Genomic DNA, 21,360 nt, shown 5'->3' on the forward strand with positions numbered 1-21,360 from the left:
TCTAGACAGACAATGTGTCTGCATTGAGCTACATTAATAGACAAGGCGGAACTCCTTCTATTCTACTAAGTTGTCATTGCAAGTAAATAATGGCTTGGGCTCACTGAAATATGAAAGAAATATCAGCAATCCATATCCAGGGATCAATGAATGCCCGTGTTGACCGATTTTGTGTGTGCTGCCTTGGATTCAAGGAAAGAAATTTTTGGTAAGCAGATTTTCTCTATTCATTAATTTGGAACACTAGACAAAAGAAGGCTTGTAGTGATTATCTTCAGATCTAAAGAAAAAAACTGCTTTATCACAATCTTTATATCACTCAGTTCCAGTATCTAGATACGTTTACCATTAGGCCTGTTTCACATCTGCACTAAATCAGGAACAGCCTGCTGGATCTGTGAATAGTGGGCACTACTGTGCGCTGCCAAGATACCATCCAGCCCCATTCACTATAATGGGGACTGGTGGAGATTTGGCCACTACCTGGCAAACGTGGAAGCGGGCATAAACTTCTGCGTGCAGCGATATTTGTCCGCCCGCTCCTCAACATATTTGCCAGGTTGTGGCCAGATCTCTGCTGGTCCCCATAATAGTGAATGAGGCCAAACAGTATTTAGGCAGCGCACGGTAGCGACTAGTATTTACTGATCCAGGCAGGCTGTTCCCAGCCAGAAAAGCCTGCTGGATCTGCATAAAACAACCCTTAAACTTTAGGAATGTACATATAGGGTTATTACAGATAAGGTCAGATAAATCAGTGATATAGTCATCATGACAACAATATCACTGTCTCCGCACAAGAGGGTTAGGCCTCTTGCACACGACCGTATGACTTTTTCAGTATTTTGTGGTCATCAAAAAACTGATCCGCAAAAAATACAGATGACGTACAGTACAGACCAAAAGTTTGGACACACCTTCTCATTCAAAGAGTTTTCTTTATTTTCATGACTATGAAAATTGTAGATTCACACTGAAGGCATCAAAACTATGAATTAACACATGTGGAATTATATACATAACAAAAAAGGGTGAAACAACTGAAAATATGTCATATTCTAGGTTCTTCAAAGTAGCCACCTTTTGCTTTGATTACTGCTTTGCACACTCTTGGCATTCTCTTGATGAGCTTCAAAAGGTAGTCACCTGAAATGGTCTTCCAACAGTCTTGAAGGAGTTCCCAGAGATGCTTAGCACTTGTTGGCCCTTTTGCCTTCACTCTGCGGTCGCGCTCACCCCAAACCATCTCGATTGGGTTCAGGTCCAGTGACTGTGGAGGCCGGGTCATCTGGCGCAGCAACCCATCACTCTCCTTCATGGTCAAATAGCCCTTACACAGCCTGGAGGTGTGTTTGGGGTCATTGTCCTGTTGAAAAATAAATGATGGTCCAACTAAATGCAAACCGGATGGAATAGCATGCCGCTGCAAGATGCTGTGGTAGCCATGCTGGTTCAGTATGCCTTCAATTTTGAATAAATCCCCAACAGTGTCACCAGCAAAGCACCATCACACCTCCTCCTCCATGCTTCACGGTGGGAACCAGGCATGTAGAGTCCATCCGTTCACCTTTTCTGCGTCGCACAAAGACATGGTGGTTGGAACCAAAGATCTCAAATTTGGAATCATCAGACCAAAGCACAGATTTCCACTGGTCTAATGTCCATTCCTTGTGTTCTTTAGCCCAAACAAGTCTCTTCTGCTTGTTGCCTGTTCTTAGCAGTGGTTTCCTAGCAGATATTCTACCATGAAGGCCTGATTCACACAGTCTCCTCTTAACAGTTGTTCTAGACATGTGTCTGCTGCTAGAACTCTGTGTGGCATTGACCTGGTCTCTAATCTGAGCTGCTGTTAACCTGCGATTTCTGAGGCGGGTGACTCGGTTGAACTTATCCTCCACAGCAGAGGTGACTCTTGGTCTTCCTTTCCTGGGGCGGTCCACATGTGAGCCAGTTTCTTTGTAGTGCTTGATGGTTTTTGTGACTGCACTTGGGGACACTTTTAAAGTTTTCCTAATTTTTCGGACTGACTGACCTTCATTTCTTAAAGTAATGATGGCCACTTGTTTTTCTTTACTTAGCTGCCTTTTTCTTGCCATAATACAAATTCTAACAGTCTATTCAGTAGGACTATCAGCTGTGCATCCACCTGACTTCTCCACAACGCAACTGATGGTCCCAATCCCATTTATAAGGCAAGAAATCCCACTTATTAAACCTGACAGGGCACACCTGTGAAGTGAAAACCATTTCAGGTGACTACCTCTTGAAGCTCATCAAGAGAATGCCAAGAGTGTGCAAAGCAGTAATCAAAGCAAAAGGTGGCTACTTTGAAGAACCTAGAATATGACATATTTTCAGTTGTTTCACACTTGTTTGTTATGTATATAATTCCACATGTGTTAATTCATATTTTTGATGCCTTCAGTGTGAATCTACAATTTTCATAGTCATGAAAATAAAGAAAACTCTTTGAATGAGAAGGTGTGTCCAAACTTTTGGTCTGTACTGTACATTATAAAACTATTACATGGAGCTTTGTTACTTCTCCCCATGTCACTCTGGACTCTCCTGCCGTGTGGGTGGAGGTGTGAATAGTGATAAGAAGCAAGGTTCATGGGGACAATTCATCTTCACTACTTTGAAAGTGTTGAGGTGAGGACAATTTGGCTAAATTCTCTGTTCTCATCCCCCATTTTGTATACATTTTGTACCTCTGTGGTAGTTAAAGCAGCTTATGGAACTTAAAGTTTTGGCTGAGGCAAGCAGTTCTGATGGTCAAGTCTCATCACAAAAAGTAGAAGCTTGCACTTTTCTAAGAAGCTGAAGTCATAATGTGTTTTGTGCCATATGCTTCTATAGGTCCTTTTTGTAAGACTGATGATTGGCTCAGTAACTCAGTATTCTGCTAGGATGTTGTCAGGAATATGGATTATCATTACTGGCAGCCCTGATTGTCATTTGATTCACCTTTTGGCATGTACACAGTCAGTGTACATGCAAAATATGTTCTCACCCCCCAGCCATCTGCTGTTAGCTAGCAACGGAGGAAGCCCCAGGGGTCCAGGCTTCAAGGAGGCCCCAGGTGGATAAAGTCACACCTCAACTAGCCAGGTTGGAAGCAAGCTAATCCTGCAGGAAAACCCCCAGCAGGAGGTCTCAGCCTTTCCCAGGATCAATGATACCTCCCAGACATGTTGGCACTTACATTTCATAAGGAATTATGAATCGTCTCGTCATCCCAGACATAATTCGGTTATCCTTTTGCAATCCTGGGGCAAAGCCAAACATCCACATGGTCCTGGCTTGATGCTAGGATGCCCGGGAAGGGAGATATACATATCTCCCCACAGAAACCAAAAAATGGTTCCATGCTTGGACTCTAGTTGTAACCGGAACCCAGGCGGATCAATTGGGCACGGAACCATCTTCCTGCAACATGCTGGTCTGGGGCTATGAGCCCTAAGGGGTTTTATGGGTCATTTTCTGCCAGCACCAGAGAAGGAGGAGTGGACCCTACCCATAGACGGGAAGGAGAGTGGCCGGCTACAGGTCATAAGCCCATGCAAGCCAGCGGGCGGTGTCTTTTCTGAAGGGGGCACATCGTGCCAATGTGTTTGGAGAGACCGGGAACCAGCTGTCATCATGCCCCCCACGTGACTGCAGCCAAGGACTATTCCACCCTCATAACCCAAAAGAACTTTAATCTACCTGGTAACTGACTTTTGCTCTGCTTAACCCTGTTATACCTATATCACCTGTATCTGTAACCTCAGACCGCTGTATATACTCTGTATGATAGTGTTATATCTAGTGCAAAATCACAGACTTATAGTGGCCACTATATGTCTGTGATTTTGTTTTATAAGTATTGAATGTGCCTTCATCTGGCAATTGAACATTCTTTTGCACCTGGAAACCTCCATCACATGGTCTGATATGGGTGTGGCTTACAGTCTTGCTTTGTTCACATTGCATTAGTTGTCCTGCTATGTGGTTGTGTGGAAGCTTGGCTGTGAGCTGGATTTCATCACCTTCAGACCGTGTTCACACCATAGTTAGCGCAGTGGTAGGACCTCTTGCCATGCTGAGGACCGTGACGTGGTGCATGATGGGCTCCGATATCTTACTGACTGGAATATATTGGCTAAAGTCTCAGCTTTTAATATCTGCTTGTATGACCAGCTAGTATAGTCAGTGGCCTATCCGTTTGGTGCACTTTCTTCAGTGATTTTTATATCTAGTGCACCCTTAAGGCGATTAAATATCTAATTTAATCTTGTGCTGTCTTGTATCTCGATCACAAATCCCCACGTCTGTGTTTCGGCCTAGTTATAAGCTACCGCGGGTTGGTTTCTTACCCTATATAATCCCGTTAGCAGCGCGGGCTTATATCAAACGAGAAGCTGGTGGCAGATTTCCCGCGGGCTGAGAAGGCGCTGTTTCATGGCGGCAGTAATAAAAAATAAAATAAAAAAAGGGTCTCTCAGCTTATTGCCTCTCTGTGCCCGCGTGGACAGGAGGTGTCTGTGTAAATTGTACCAAGCTGACCTTACCTGCTCCTCTGGAGGGCATAACGCCACGCTTTGGTAACAAATGATCATACTGCGTCTCGTGAGCTCGCGTCAAGCGGGCACGAGGTGTGGTATCTGTCACAGATGTTTTCTATGAGCGTTTATTAGGCACGTTTGAACATCACACAGTGTCTGTTCCTCAAGTAGTCAGCATGCTGCATCTAACTGGGAACCATCTGGCAGACTGGGAGGCCTGAACCTCTACCTAAATTATTTTCCAACGGCATCAGGATGATTTCCCTGACAGAACTAAACAAGGCCCTTCTTTTCTTCCTCCTTCCACAGTTGACCTCAGAGAAAAATAAATTAGTTGTCTGGGAGATCCAGAATAATTCCACCCGAAAATAAACCCTCTTATTGGCTGTTTAAGGTCCATAATTAATCTCATTAGACATAAGCTTATTAATTCTAAAATTCAGAAGTTCATCTTGAATGTTACCAAAACCTCTGTCTGTAATGAATTTGAACGTTGTCAGTTAATTTGGAACAATCAAGGAGAAGAGAGACAGACACACACAGAAAAAGAGACTTTTCCAGGCAATCAGAGCACTTTAGTTGCAGGTAGAATTTATTTGGACCCAAATCTAATTCTGATCAGCTCAAAAGTAATTTTGAGATATTTACTCATCTCTAAACCTAATATGTTAAATTGGTTTCTCACCTGTGTGAATTCTAAAATGTTTAACAAGTTTTAATGTATCTGAAAAGCACTTCCCACATTCTGAACAACAATATGGCTTCTCTCCTGTATGACTTCTCTGATGTTTTACAAGATATGATTTCCGTGTAAAACATTTATCACATTCTGAACATGAAAATGGCTTCTCTCCTGTGTGATGTCTCTCATGTGTAACAAGGTCTGATTTTTGTCTAAAACATTTACCACATTCTGGACACGAATACGGTTTTTCCCCTGTGTGAACACTCTGATGTTTAACAAGATATGATTTCCGTATAAAACATTTCCCACATTCTAAACATGAATATGGCTTCTCTCCTGTGTGACTTCTCTGATGTATAACAAGCTGAGATTTAAATAGAAAACCTTTCCCACATTCCGAACAGAAGTATGGCTTCTCTCCTTTGTGACTTCTCTCATGTGTAACAAGATATGATTTCCTTGTAAAACATTTCCCACATTGTGAACATGAATATGGCTTCTCTCCTGTGTGACGCCTCTCATGTATAAGAAGATGAGATTTAAATAGAAAACATTTCCCACATTCTGAACATGAATACGGCTTCTCTTCTATATGAATTCTTTCATGTGTAACAAGATCTGATTTTTGCGTAAAACATTTCATACATTCAGAACATGAAAACAGCGTCTTTCCTTTGTGAATTCTCTGATGTGTAAGAAGATTTGATTTTTGTGTAAAACATTTCCCACATTCTGAACATGAATATGGCTTCTCTCCTGTGTGAAATCTCTGATGTTTAACAAGACTTGATTTTTGTGTAAAACATTTCCCACATTCCGAACATGAATATAGCTTCTCTCCAGTGTGAATTCTCTCATGTGTAACAAGATTGTATTTTTCTGTAAAACATTTTCCACATTCTGAACATGAATATGGTTTCTGCCCTGTGTGAAATCTCCGATGCTTAAAAAGACTTGATCTTTGTGCAAAATATTTTCCACATTCTGGACATGAATATGGTTTTTCCCCTGTGTGACTTTTCTTATGTGCAACAAGATACGATTTCCGTGTAAAACATTTTCCACAGTCGTGACATGAAAACAGCTTCTCACCTGTGTGGCTTCTCTCATGTGCATCAAGAATTGATTTCCTTGTAAAACACTTCCCACAATCTGAACAGGAAAATGGCTTCTCTCCTGTGTGCCTTCTTTCATGTCTAACAAGCTGGGATTTATATGTAAAATATTTTCCACATTGTGAACAGGAGTATGGCTTTTCCCCTGTTGGAATTCTTCTGTGCGTAGAAAGACCTGAGCCTTTTGGCAACTCTTTACCACATTCAAACCTTTCATCCCCTTTCTGCCCGGTACTTGTGATAACAATCTGTGATTTGTTAGGAGAAGGTTCCTCATGATCAGGGGGATTATAGGATAGAACTGTACTGAGAAATCCTGGATGTCCATTAAAGTTAATGAGGTTTTCTCCTGAGGAGCACTGCGTGATATCTTCAGCTTCTACTTTATAATCTAGTAATAACATGAAGTTTCCCTCAGAATTCTTACTGGAATTTCCTGTTAAGATAAAAATTGAAATTGTTTTTTCCCAAACTACAGAGCAGACAAACATAACATTGCTATTAGACTAGGAGTAGATCCAGCGGGAAGGAGAAGCATAAGACATTCATTTTAAATCCATTCTTGGCTTTGTCTAAAAAATTTGCATGTGCGATTCCATCCTTATAATGCTTCCCATAACTTCCTGACAAAAGTCCATACAGTAAATCAAAACTTGATAAAACTCAAAAATGTGAAAAGTCCAACCATGTCTGACAGCTAGTCCTGTATTCTGACAACACATTTTGTCCTTCTACATCAGTTGGACATAACTTTAATACAAGTTCACGTAAAAGGATCGGTCACCACATTCCGCAATCAAAACGTGATTCATCACTAAATAAATCTTAGATCTGTTGACGTTAGTGTACTCACTAGAAGAATCCATGTCATAATGTCCACCTAGAGCTTAATTCACAGAGCACCTCCTACCCTGTTGCTGCACATATGTCAGACGGCTCAGTACAAGCTGAAGTCTCTCTGGCTATTTAGTGAGAGAGAGCCAGTCTTCCAGCAGTAGTGTCAGTGCGGAATTCCTTCTGCTGCTTTATTTTACTGCAGTTTGTACGAAGTATGTTTGAGATAGCAGCAGCTGAGAAGGTACACTGAAAGGACCTCGTCAATTAAGCCATCGTTGGAAAGGGAAGGAGTATAGCTCATGAATACAGGACACAGTGCTCTCACTTCCGAGCTGGACTTTGCCAAAATAAAATACTCATTTTAATATCAGCCATTCTGACATGAAGTTTCAATGTAAGTACACTGGCCTCATCAGGTCTAAGAGATCTATTTAATACGACACGCAGTTTTTATTGTTAAATGTAGTGAGAGATCCACTTTAATGGTGCTTTGTACAATCTGATCATGGCCACAGTGTACAGTTAGGGTATGTCCACACTGAGAATTTTGATGCTCCGCTGCGTACTCCATGGCAGAAACTGCTGTGGATTCTGCCACTGTTGTTCATTTCAAAAGCCACAGACCCACTCTCGGCTTAGCTGCGAGGGGACATCCACCGCAGGTTCAAGCAGCATCCGCCTTCATGGCATGGTCGTAGCTTTAAAACAGCCAGCCTTGCGAACTGAAAAGAATCAGAGGCAGACACCTCGCAGCTGCCACTGTAGTTTTGGCACGTTGTCTACACACACAAATTGTGCAGTGTGAAGTGGGCCCTTATAATGTGCCACGAGCTAAAGCACTTGTCGGAGGTGTAATCATGGACATGACTATTTAACTGCCTATGCATGAAATAAAGGTGGCTCCCCCATCCCTGCACTGTGTTCCTATCACCATGAAGAAGCCGATCATATTGTGATAGTACTTTTTAAGCCAGGAAATGTTTCTACTGTACCAGAAAGGTGGATTGGGTCAGTTAATACCAGTCCGTGGTGGGGTCTATGAGCAGGATTTAAGCCATGTAGGGATCCATTTTCAATTCAATCATGTAACTAATATACGTACATGTAATATTTACAGTTTATGATGACTGGCAAGAATTTGCCATAATATGATGTATAAGGTGAGGATTGCCTATCTTTTAGATAATGCTTTTATAAAATAAACGGGTCTCGAGCTGCCTACCAGAGACGTAAACACAGCCTAAGAGGGACCTAACAATAGTAACCACAATATACAGTTGTGGCCAAAAGTTTAGAGAATTACGTAAATATTGGAAATTGGAAAAGTTGCTGCTTAAGTTTTTATAATAGCAATTTGCATGTACTCCAGAATGTTATGAAGAGGGATCAGATGAATTGCATAGTCCTTCTCTGCCATGAAAATTTACTTAATCCCCCAAAAAACTTTCCACTGCATTTCATTGCTGTCATTAAAGGACCTGCTGAGATCATTTCAGTAATCGTCTTGTTAACTCAGGTGAGAATGTTGACGAGCACAAGGCTAGAGATCATTATGTCAGGCTGATTGGGTTAAAATGGCAGACTTGACCTGTTAAAAGGAGGGTGATGTTTGAAATGATTGTTCTTCCATTGTTAACCATGGTGACCTGCAAAGAAATGCGTGCAGCCATCATTGCGTTGCATAAAAATGGCTTCACAGGCAAGGATATTGTGGCTACTAAGATTGCACCTCAATCAACAATTTATAGGATCATCAAGCACTTCAAGGAAAGAGGTTCAATTCTTGTTAATAAGGGTTCAGGGCGTCCAAGAAAGTCCAGCAAGCGCCAGGATCGTCTCCTAAAGAGGATTCGGCTGCGGGATCGGAGTGCCACCAGTGCAGCGCTTGCTCAGGAATGGCAGCAGGCAGGTGTGAGCGCATCTGCACGCACAGTGAGGCGAAGACTTTTGGAAGATGGCCTGGTGTCAAGAAGGGCAGCAAAGAAGCCACTTCTCTCCAAAAAAAACATCAGGGACAGATTGATCTTCTGCAGAAAATATGGTGAATGGACTGCTGAGGACTGGGGCAAAGTCATATTCTCTGATTAAGCCTCTTTCCGATTGTTCGGGGCATCAGGAAAAAGGCTTGTCCAGAAAGAAAAGGTGAGCGCTACCATCAGTCCTGTGTCATACCAACAGTAAAGCATCCTGAGATCATTCATGTGTGGGGTTGCTTCTCATCCAAGGGAGTGGGCTTGCTCACAATTTTGCCCAAAAACACAGCCATGACTAAAGAATGGCACCAAAACACCCTCCAACAGCAACTTCTTCCAACAATCCAACAACAGTTTGGTGAAGAACAATGCATTTTCCAGCACGATGGAGCACCGTGCCATAAGGAAAAAGTAATAACTAAGTGGCTCGTTTAGCAGCAAACTTTGTGAAAACTAATATTTGTGTCATTCTCAAAACTTTTGGCCACGACTGTATATCTAGAAAGTGTATATCTGCTGTGACAGGACCAGGGGAAAAAGGTTTGAGGGAGTCTAGATTTCACCCAGATATCTGTCTTAGGGTGCATTCACATCACCGCTCAGCTTTCCGCTCTTCTGATTGGTCAGAAGAGAGACAGAAAAAAAAAAAAAAAAATGTGTTTACACAGGAAAAAACTGCATGCTGTACTTTCGTTTCCATCTAAAAAAATGGATATCAGATGGAAATAGCTCAAAAAGATGTCAACTGAGGCAACAGGATCCGTTTTCACTGTATCCTGTAAAAAAAACAGATCCTATGCAATCCTATGCATAACTGATGCAACAGGATGTTTTTTGTTTTTTTACAGGAACCAGTTTTTTTTTTTCTCTCTTCTTCAGACCGATCAGAAGAACTGAAAGCTAAACGGTGATGTGAATGTACCCTAACTAGAAAGAGCAGTTAGGGAGTAGGAAAGCTGGGCCTGTCCGTTTAGCCACTCTAGGCATTGGTCATGATTCATGCTAATCACCAGCAGAATGGTCACTTGGCTTAAAAAAAAAAAGCTAAAAACATTTAGCCAGAAATGTAAAAGATGAGATACGGCCTCTAGCCTGGATCCAAGATGAGATAAGACCTTTAGTCTGGATCCAAGATGAGATACGGCCTCTAGCCTGGATACAAGATGAGATACGGCTTCTAGCCTTGATACACGAAGAGATACTGCCTATAGCTAGGATACACAATGAGATACGGCCTCTAGCCTGGATACAAGATGAGATACGGCATCTAGCCTGGATACAAGATGAGATACAGCCTCTAGCCTGGATACAAGATGAGATACGGCCTCTAGCCTGGATACAAGATATCATTGAGCTGTTAGTGTCCTCATATCACTACTAGGGGTGACTCCCCCGATCATCGCACCAGCAGCTGTCAGCCCAGCCATGAGAGGAACACATGTAGTGGCAGGATGTCCTGCACATATCACTGAGCTGTTGGTGTCCTCGTATCGCTATTAGGGGTGACCGACTATCGTATGCGATGGCTCCTCAGATATCACACCAGCAGTTGGGATAGTGTGTTGCTCCACAGCAGGATCCCCAAAAATGTTTAAAAATGATACAATACAGTAGAGGTAGCCAAAATAGTGGCAATAAAAAATAAACTCCCGCATAAAACATGCGCTGTGTCAACGGAAAAATAGAAAATGTATAATCTGGAAATAAGCAGATAAAAAAACAAATCTTAACACCTTCAAGACCTTGTGATTTTAAATTTTTGTTGTTTTTTACTCCCTGCATTCCCGAAGCCGTAACTTTTTTTATATTTTAATCGCCATTTACTGACCTCAATAACTTCTTTAGAGTTATGTCTATGGAGCTGTGTTTGGGATCATTTTATTTGAGGGGCAATCTGTAGCACTTTTTGATACAATTCTGGGGCGTGAATGACTTTTTGAATCACTTTTTATTTAATTGTTGTTGGGAGGTGAAGCGACGGAAAAAAATTGGTACATTGCTAAACTGAAAATTCAGTATATTCCAATGTACTGCCACCTGCAGGCCTGCATTGGAATATACCTGTTAAAGGCCTGTCTCCAGCAGACTCAAATGTCTGCAATCCCTAAATTTAAAGAAAATCCAACAGATTTTGGGGGATTCAGGGGTTGCAGTAACAGCACATACATGACTCGCATTGCGACCCCACTTATTTGTATAAATCACCTCTATACTGCGATGCCCTGGCGATCCTGGCCGCAACTAATGTAACCATAATCTAAAGGGGATGTGCAGCTTTTTAGACTTTTCTGACCGTCAGTCCTAGCCTGTTGTATCAGTTGAAAACCGTCCCATAAACTCAGGCAGACGGGGTCACACGCACCTCTATAGCCAAAGAATGGCCTTAGTGGTGATGTGTCCTCAAGCAGAATGTGACCAGAATAAACCTTGGCATTCAGTTTCTCCATTCATGATTCCATACCTGTGGTGACATCTCCTGGAATGTCCTCCTCCACCTCACTCTTACACGGGGGATCACCCATCATCCGCTCTTCTTCATCCTCCACTTTAATATCAGTCAGATCTTCCCCCTGATTTGTCATCTGTAACAATTCAGTACAATACAGCAGACAGGTGGGAGATCTAACAGATCCACATAAGAGACCCCCACCATCTATGACCCCTCTATGACTGCAGGACCCCCCTATATAGATGTGTACAGGGCTCAGCTCCATCTACCTGAGGGTTCTCTGGGACCTTCTCCTCTGGACAGTCCTGGGAATACAGAGGACGGGGACATCTCTCTGGTGGATTTCTCCTCCTGGATCCATCTGTGGAGACACAAGCACACAGTGACTGAATACATGGCCTCCTGTAGATCTGTCTATAGATCAGGCAAAACAACTACTCCCAGTGTCCTCTCCACCAGGCTCCGAGGTGTCGGAGAAAGCTCTACATCTATATCCCCCTCCAGGTCTCGTTTCCCTGTCCAGGAATGAGGAACATGAGAAAGTGTGATGATTCGTCTAAAAACTTCCAAAAAGAATTAACATAAATCATTTATTTTTGCTGTAAACTGATGCCCCCCCCCCCTTCATGACACCATAGGCAGGTGCCCTCATGTGCCTTGTTGTAAATAGGATAGGATGTCATTTAAGAAGAGAAAAAATTGTGAGACTCCTCCTTTACATGTCACTGCACACACGTGTATACACTGCACATGACGGCTCTTACCTTGTGATATAAGAGGCTGGTGCTCCTCCATTACATGTCACTGCACACACGTGTACACACTGCACATGACGGCTCTTACCCTGTGATATAAGAGGCTGGTGCTCCTCCATTACATGTCACTGCACACACATGTATACACTGCACATGACGGCTCTTACCTTGTGATATAAGAGGCTGGTGCTCCTCCATTACATGTCACTGCACACACGTGTATACACTGCACATGACGGCTCTTACCCTGTGATATAAGAGGCTGGTGCTCCTCCATTACATGTCACTGCACACACGTGTATACACTGCACATGACGGCTCTTACCTTGTGATACAAGAGGTTGGTGCTCCTCCATTACATGTCACTGCACACACGTGTATACACTGCACATGACGGCTCTTACCTTGTGATATAAGAGGCTGGTGCCCCTCCATTACCTGTCACTGCACACACGTGTATACACTGCACATGACGGCTCTTACCCTGTGATATAAGAGGCTGGTGCTCATCCATTACATGTCACTGCACACACGTGTATACACTGCACATGACGGCTCTTACCCTGTGATATAAGAGGCTGGTGCTCATCCATTACATGTCACTGCACACACGTGTATACACTGCACATGACGGCTCTTACCTTGTGATATAAGAGGCTGGTGCTCCTCCATCATGGCCTCCTTGTACAGGTCCTTGTGTCCTTCTATATACTCCCACTCCTCCATGGAGAAATAGACAGTGACATCCTGACACCTTATAGGAACCTGACAACACAATGACACCGTCATCACCCAGACCCCTCCAGTGCTGTTACTGGAGAATTTCCCAGCATTCCCAGCAGTGTCACCTCTCCATTCAGCAGCTCCATCATCTTGTGGGTGAGTTCTAGGACCTTCTGCTCATGTAGCAAGGGGTGAGGGGGAGGCTCTGTGATGGGGGGAGGGGTCCTGCTCCGCCCTCCTGACTCCTGGAGATGGATGATGGGAGTCACACAGTCCCCTGATGTCTTCTTCACTATTGTGTACTCCTGTGGATGGAGAGAGACACTTAGGGAATTTACCCTTCCGGGGCCATGTGCTCTCCTCCGGCCCTCTCCTCCTGGTACAACGTGCCTACTTACCTTCTCATGGCTCCTACAACATGACTATTGGTCACTGGTCCCATGATACATCACTCACCATATTGGGGGCTGATCTTCAGGTTCTCCATCACTTGGAAGGTCTGGAGGCCATTCTCCAGGACCCTGGACTCTTCCTATCACTTCCTATGATGGATTCTCCTTCCTGATGTCTGACTTGTTACAGAATACAATAAAGAGGAGAGAAATCTAGAAAAGTTTACCTCTCCGCTCAGCAGGGAGATGATCTCCAAGGTGAGGTCTAATATTCTTCTGCTGATCTCCTTCCTGTCCATCCTTGGTGGTCATTCAGGAGAAGAGGAGAGAACTGGAGGAGCTGGAGGCTTCTAGTACTGAAGGCTCCTTTATGAGAAGAGGAGAGGAAATCATCCAGGGGACAAGACCAGATGTCACCTCCAGAACCGCACTTCCTGAGCCTGGAGGGGCCCCGCGTCTCAGAGCCCCCACCACATGTATTCCAGGGGCCCCAACATGGAGATCTTTGGTGGCTCCACAGGAGATAAATGTCTGATAGATGCAGGTCCCACCTCTGACCTGTGCTCAGCTGTGTCCAGAGCTCCTAGAGAAGAGACTGGAGAGAGCTGAGCTCAGGCCGGGCCCCGCTCCAATCATTCTCCTCCTAGATGCAGGGGCCCCTCACCAGGACAGTCAGGGGCCAGCGAATGATGACAACCCCCACTATCCCCACTACTCCTCCCCCCATCATACTAAGCTGAGGAGAGGATAAGGATTCCTTGTGTGTAATGGAGGAGAATCTCCAGAGGTGACATGTCTGAGCTCTCCACCACACTGTCTCCTCACAGCTCATCTTACCTGCAGGCTGGAGGAATGGCTGATACCAGAGAGAACAAGAGCCCTGACTACCGACCAGGACCTGCCCAGTATCTGCTGCACTGCCAGAGCTGAAGGACCTGAGGTGAGGTCACCGTCATGTGATCAGTGCAGGGGGCGGGGCTGAGCTGTGGAGAGGAGAAGGGGTGGTGAAGGACCTGGGGTGACCTCACTGTCATGTGATCAGTACATGGGGCGGTTCAGCAGTGGAGCAGAGAAGAGGTGGGGAAGGACCTGTGATGACATCACCATCATGTGATCAGTGTAAGGAGAGGAGCTAGTGAATGAGTGGGAGAAGCTAAGCTCTGGAGAGAAGAGGTAGAAAAGAGGCTGTGTTAAGGTCACTGATCAGTGCAGGGGGCGGCGATCAGCAATAGAGTGGATAAAAATGGGAAGAGGTATTTGAAGGGGGGCAGTACAGCATATAAAATGTAACCACCCAGCCCCACTTAAACGCGGGATACCCACGGGACAGTACCTGAGGTTAAGAAGCAAATGTTCTGAACAAACGGAATTTAGACTTCAGGCCAAAGACCTTAGGGAGAGATTCCAGGCACGAAGCTATCCTGACAAAATACTACAGGTAGCATACCAGCGAGCACAGGAACAGAATACACCTAATACGATGAGGGTGATAGGGACCTTTGACTCAGCAGCAACGGAGGTGAGAGACATCTTAAGTTGTCATTGGGGAATTCTACTGATGGACTCCGATCTGGCTGATGTCATAGGCCCCCGACCAGCAGTGACATATAGGATGGGTGCAAATCTGAGGGATCATCTCGTACACAGTCATTTTATCCCACCCGAAAGACCGCGTACTTGGCTGGAGAACCCCCATCAAGGGCTGCTTTAGATGTGGTAACTGTAGGTTTTATGACTTCATAGCACCGGGCAATTCCTTTACTAATGATACAACAGGATATGTCTATTTCATACGTGATTTTATCAACTGCCACACCATGGGAGTGATATATCTGGCGGTGACCCCCTTTTTCTAGGGCATCTTTCTCTTTTCCCGGGTACCTAGGGGTTTTAGCCCCTAGTTTTTTTCCCCTTGGGGATATATTTCTTCCGGGCTTTTTGCCCAGTCCTTCACCGGGAGCTTACCTGCTGTTTCGCGTCTCTCGTGGCGTCCTCGGTCCAGTTTTCCACAGCCATTAGGCGCCGCCATCTTCCGGAAGTGGCCTCGGAGTGGCCTCTGATGTCACTTCCGGGTTTTCCTCGCGGCGTGTTTTACATTTGCCGGGGATATTATGATTGTCATTTCCTTTTTTTACTCCTGTTGGGAGGATTTTTTGTTATTCCTTGCCCTGCTAGGTAGCATCGGTTTATAGGTTTATACAGTGGTTATTTTTTCCCCACCTGGGGCGGGGATTTTTTTCCTCTGGGTCCAGCCTCTTCCCTATTTATAGAAGTATTGTGCACCAGCTCCATCTCTGGTTGCACATGCTTCTCAGCTTGCTCCTAGAGTCCTTATAAGCTGGTGTTTTCTCTGCTTATTGGTGCTTTATTCTTCGTCTGGCCTTTTTTTTTCAGCTTCCTCCGGTCTGCCTCTTACCTTTTCTGCTTAATAACATTTATTTTTAATATACATATATTTTATTTGTCTTTCTTCCCGCAATGATGTCTTCTCTGCCGGATCCTGATAGCAGAAAGTCGGTTTCTAAGATGAAGCATTTATCCTGCTACAATTGTAGTACTCCTTTGGAGGATAGTTATCCCTACTCCAGGTGTGACAGCTGCCGTCCGAGGGTCCAACCTTCGGGTGAACCTACCATGCAGGACATGTATCAATGGGTGAAGAGCTATGTGGATGGGTCCATCAAGGGAGTCATGAACCTGCTTGATGAAAAGCTTCCTACTCTTGCTCAGACACCTATGGAGTCCTCTACTCCGGTGGAGAGACCCTCTGTGGTCTCCTTAGTTTCTTCCTCATCAGATGAGGAGGAGCTTACCTCGTGTCTTTTTCCTCCAGAAAAGACACAAAAGCTACTCAAGTCCATCAGGTCAGGGGACCATGATGTTGACCCAGGGGAGCCTTCCGATCCCGCTAGTCGGGCACCACGTGTCTTCAAAGCGGATGAGACCCTCCTCTCTGTCATGCGTACAGAGTGGAAGAAACCTGAGAAAGGTCCGGTTCTAACCAAAAAATTTAGAACCATGTTCCCGATGGCTAAATCCTTGGTGGAATCGTGGGGTTCCATTCCCAAGTTGGACATGGCTATTGCCAAATTGTGCAGACGCACTCACGATGGGTCTAGTCTGCAGGATCCCCTTGACAGGAGAGCGGAGTGCACTCTGAAAAGAGGTTACACGGCAGCCACAGCATATGCTTCTACAGCCATTGCTGCTACCGAGGTCTCTACATTCTGGAGGCTTATATTCAGGACTACATCCACAAGGGGGCTCTGGAGGAGGTTCCGGCAGGGGAACAGGGCTTAGGGAACTACTCATTGTTTTTTCTGCTTCCCAAGACATCAGGAGATCTCTGAATGATTATCGATCTGAGGTATTTCAATCAGTATATAAGGAAGGTGAGGTTTTGTATGGAGACCATCAGGTCAGTGGTTCACGTTCTCAATCCTGGGGAAATAATGGCAACCCTGGACCTCAAAGATGCATATCTGCACATCCTGATTCATCCTGCTTCCAGGAAATATCTCATGATCGCGGTCCAGGTTTCGGGTGTCACCAGACACCTTTAGTTTGTTGTCCTTCCTTTTGGCTTTTCTTTTGCCCCTCACGCTTTTACCAAAATGGTGGTTTCCGTGGTGGCGGCTTTAAGACTTCAAGGACTTACCATCATTCCTTATATGGACGTTTGGCTTTTGAAAGCCTCTTCTCTAGCGGTCCTAACCCACCATCTTCATGTAGCAATCTCCTTTCTGTTCCGCCTGGGTTGGATCATCAACTGGCAGAAATCGAACATGAGCCCGTCAACTTCGCTAAGATATCTAGGCTTAATAATCGACTCCGTTGGAATGTCTCTCTAGTTGACTCCAGAAAGAAGATCCCGGATACAGAACATGGCAGAGATCCTATCCGTTCCTCGACGAGTCCCAATTCGGACTCTCATGAAGATGTTGGGGTGTTAGCGTCTGTGGAAGCAGTCCCTTGGGCTCTATGGCATCTCCGCCCTCTACAGTCGGAGGTCCTCTCCAAATGGAATGGCAGCCCTGCCGGGCTAAACTCCCTCAGATTGTGATGCCATCTTTTAGACGGGAAGTCTATGACCAAGCCAACCTGGATCATATTGACAACAGATGCATCCCAAGTAGGCTGGGGCGCTCACCTAGACGACTCTCCAGTTCACAGAACCTGGTCTTCTCAGGAGCGGCTTCTTTCATCCAATCTCTGATTCAAGCTATCTGGCTAGCCCTCCTTTACTTCGCCCGTCAGATCCGGGGAAAAGCTGCAAAAGTCCAGTCAGACAATATGACTGCGGTACTTTACATCAACAAGCAGGGAGGCACAAGATCACTTCCCCTCCTATCAGAAATCGGGGTGATTCTGGATTGGGCAGAGTCAAACCTTTCCCACTAATCTGCGATCCACATTCGAGGCTCCCTCAATATGATAGCGGATCAGTCTTCCAACAGTGGAGTGGTCTTTACATTCAGAGATATTCAAGCAGATAGTCCTCAAGTGGTGGATGCCAGAGGTGGATCTTATGGCAACAAGGTTCAACGCCAAGGTGGAGGGGTTTTGCTCCCTTTATAAGGAGGACAACCCCCTGGCGATAGATGCTCTGCCAATATCCTGGAGGTTCAGGCTGGCTTACATCTTCCCTCCGTTTTCTATGATTCCGAGGGTATTGATAAAAATACGTCAGGATCAGGCCTCGGTGATAGCCATCATACCGTTTTGGCCGAAGAGATCCTAGTTTACCCAGCTCACCCAAATGAGTCGAGGGCAATATTGGAGGCTCCCCCCTCAGCACACCCTGGTGTCGTGGGAAATTCACCTCTGCTCAGATCTGCACAAGTTCAACCTAACAGCCTGCAGGTTGATTAGTACCTTCCCAGAATAGAAGGGCTTTCAGAGTCGTTCAAGTTTCAGCCATCTCAGCCTGCCTCAACAGGTCTTTTTCTCGGGACCCGCTCATCAAACGGTTCCTTAAAGGAGCTGAAAGATTAAAGCCTACAGTACTGAGACCCATTCCTCAATGGGATTTATCAGTTCTCAGGGGGGTTAGCATCTCCCCCTTTTGAGCCTTTGGAGGAGGTGGATTTCAAGTTTGTCACATGGAAACTCGTTTTCCTCCTTGCAGTGACTTTGGCCAAGAGGGTCTCTGAGCTTCAAGCTCTCTCAGCACAAGAGCCCTATAACATCTTTTTGCAAGACCGGGTCCTTCTAAGATTTCTCCCGTACTTTATGCCTAAAGTTCCTTCGTTACAGAATATCAAGCAGGTGATATCCCTCCTGGTTCTTTCTACACCTGCTACCTCCTCCAAGGAACCTGTTAGACATCTTTTGGACTACTCGAGATGTCTCCGGATCTATGTGGATAGATCAAAGGAGTTCAGGAACAATGAAAATCTTCTAATCCTGTATGCCGGTAAGTTTAAAGGCCGTTAGGAATCTAAACCATTCATCAGTTGATGGATTAAGGAGGCTATTAGGGAATACTTTGTTTCCCAATCTCTGGACTCTCCGGGGTTTCTGAAGGCCCATTCTACTAGGGCCGTACCTGGAGCTCTGAATCAACATTTATCTCCCATTATACATTGGATGCCAGATTAGCTGAATACTCGGCCTTTGGGCAGACTATACTTAATTCTGCCAGGCATGAGGGCCCTCCCTAGGTGTTCTTCTTGCTATCTCCCCATATGTGCTGCTGGTAGGGTGTAAGGGAATCGTTAATTTCTAACAATAATTTGTTTTCCCTTAGTCCTAACAGCAGCACACAAATATCCCACCCTTGTAACACAGTGGGCTGGGGTGATTCCCTCCTTTATAGGGGATACTTAATTGTTTTATTTACTTGGGCTCATTATTAATTCTTCCGGTCCTACCAGTACACGGGGGGTGGTTAACCCATTTGTACTGCTGTTAGGACTAAGGGAAAACAAATTATCGTTAGAAATTAATGAAAATTGCCTACTGGCTCCGCTCAACAGTCAGTTTATAATATGTTTGTAGATTTGCACTGCATTTCTTATAATAGCCATGTAGTAGCAGGGCTCTGCCCTCTAATGTCCTCATTATGCCTGGAGCACTTGTCTATCAACGTGACAATGTTTGCCCCCATGCTCACCTGTATTTTATTAATGCAGCTCTCTACAATATTGTGTGCTTCACAGGGGGAGAATGTATAATAACGAAAAGATTCCCCCTCCCCTTGCCTCACGCTTTATGCAGTATTTACCTTGCACTGGGACACTCCCTAGACCCCTCCAGCCAATTTGAATCTCAATGTGTTTACTTCAGGAGGCGGGGCTAGTTATGCACGCCCCGGGAGCTACACTGTTTGGCCGACTCTGGAGTCTGCCCATTGGCTTCAGTAACGATGGTGCGCATGCGCGATGTGACGCCACTAACTGCTGACATCACGTGAGATGCGCGCGCGCCTAGAACGGTCCCACAGCTTTTAAACCCATGCGGCAGGGCAGTCCTTGCTGCTGAACATGCCAAGACAAGCAGAGGACACTGGAACCACTGGGTGTCCCTGCATACATATGAGAACTGCCATACGCACACCTCCACACTTTTAATGTACGTTTTATTCCCTATCAATGGCTGTTTGCTATTCATAAGGTTCTGACTCTTATCAGACTTAATTTGCCATACGCACGCTTCCATACCTTGTGACTTCTCAGCCCCGTGTCCCCTGACGATTCTTGGGGCTATATAAGTATTTGATGAAACGCGTTGGAACACAGCTTCTTCACCTGGTGATCCCCCGCAAGACAGGACATGACTCGCCACGGGAACACGCAGTATTTTCCATTTTTTACTCCCTTTTTTTCGTAAGTAGAGTTAGGGTTGTCTATGGCCTTGATAATTGGGTGGATGAGGCCACTTTTTTCAGGGCGATGACTCCATACTAGGAGGTCATTAGGGTGTACTAGACATATCAGGGCATACTAGAGACAGTTTAGTACCAATAGCCCCACCTCTGCATAGCCAACGGATGAACACGACTGTGCATGCGACAGCAAGTACCCTCAAGTGCATAATTATCCAAGACTTCATTGAGTGGATATATGTCTGAGCTACATTCGCATGACGCAATTCAACCGGACTGGTAAAATCAAACCAGTTTTTACCAGTCTTACTTCTCACACACCCCTTTCAGGGTTGAGGTAAGTACATACAGTATACGTGTTGCTAGTAGAACCACTGTAGCACCCTTGTTTGGGTTGGCTAATTGTTTAATCCCAGCATGTTTTTTTCTTTCTTGGTTGAGGTTTGTTTTTTGTTTGTTTGTTTTTGTATAGGAATTTACTCTTATTTGTACTCGATTAAAAGTTAAGTTTTATATGCTATACTGCCCCCCTTCAAAAACCCGGTTTCCAATTCTCCAGTATACTGGGGGAGGTCCTCACTTGTACCTCTCTCAGACAGGCGACCTTCTCATTTTTGTTAAAAATGTGAAGAATCTGCGATGATGGTCATGTGACATGAGGGGGCGGAGCTTTCTATAGAGGAGATGGATGCAAGGAAATGTTCTGAATTGTTCCTTTGGTGTCCTAGTGGACATGCTGGGTGTTGTAGTTCTCTTCTTGATATCCTTTAACAGCCTGACCATGCTAGGAGTTGTACTTCTCTCCTTGATATTAGGGATGAGCGAATCGACTTCGGATGTTTCGTCAGAAGTCGATTCGCACAAAACTTTGTTGTAATAGTGTATGGAGCGAGCTCTCCGTACAGTATTAGAATGTATTGGCTCCGATGAGCCGAAGTTATTACTTCGCGGAGTCTCGTGAGACTTTGTGTAATAACTTTGGGAATTAATTTCTACTGTAAAAAACCTTGGTACCGAAGTCGGGTTCAGTAAAAGGTTTTTAACAGTAGAAATGAATT

General features: G+C 44.8%; 1 protein-coding gene and 1 long non-coding RNA gene across 2 annotated transcripts in view; both read right to left on the reverse strand.

Annotated features, from left to right (window-relative positions):
* Window positions 1–11,679, reverse strand: part of LOC122930413 — a 47,940-nt gene extending 36,261 nt beyond the window's left edge. Inside the window, exons 1-2 of the mRNA XM_044283798.1 lie at window positions 11,619–11,679; window positions 5,233–6,783 (exon numbers count right to left, since the gene is read on the reverse strand). Coding sequence (XP_044139733.1) covers window positions 5,233–6,783; window positions 11,619–11,679 — 1,612 coding nt within the window. The remainder of the gene's footprint in view (window positions 1–5,232; window positions 6,784–11,618) is intronic.
* Window positions 11,680–13,071: 1,392 nt separating this feature from the next.
* Window positions 13,072–13,718, reverse strand: LOC122925008. Its single transcript, XR_006387479.1, has 3 exons — window positions 13,704–13,718; window positions 13,210–13,389; window positions 13,072–13,126 (listed from the first exon to the last, which is right to left on the reverse strand). It is a non-coding gene; the product is annotated as an uncharacterized LOC122925008 (long non-coding RNA).
* Window positions 13,719–21,360: the final 7,642 nt, after the last annotated feature.

The sequence above is a fragment of the Bufo gargarizans genome, chromosome 1 (genome assembly GCF_014858855.1).
Source record: "Bufo gargarizans isolate SCDJY-AF-19 chromosome 1, ASM1485885v1, whole genome shotgun sequence".
NCBI lineage: Eukaryota > Metazoa > Chordata > Amphibia > Anura > Bufonidae > Bufo > Bufo gargarizans.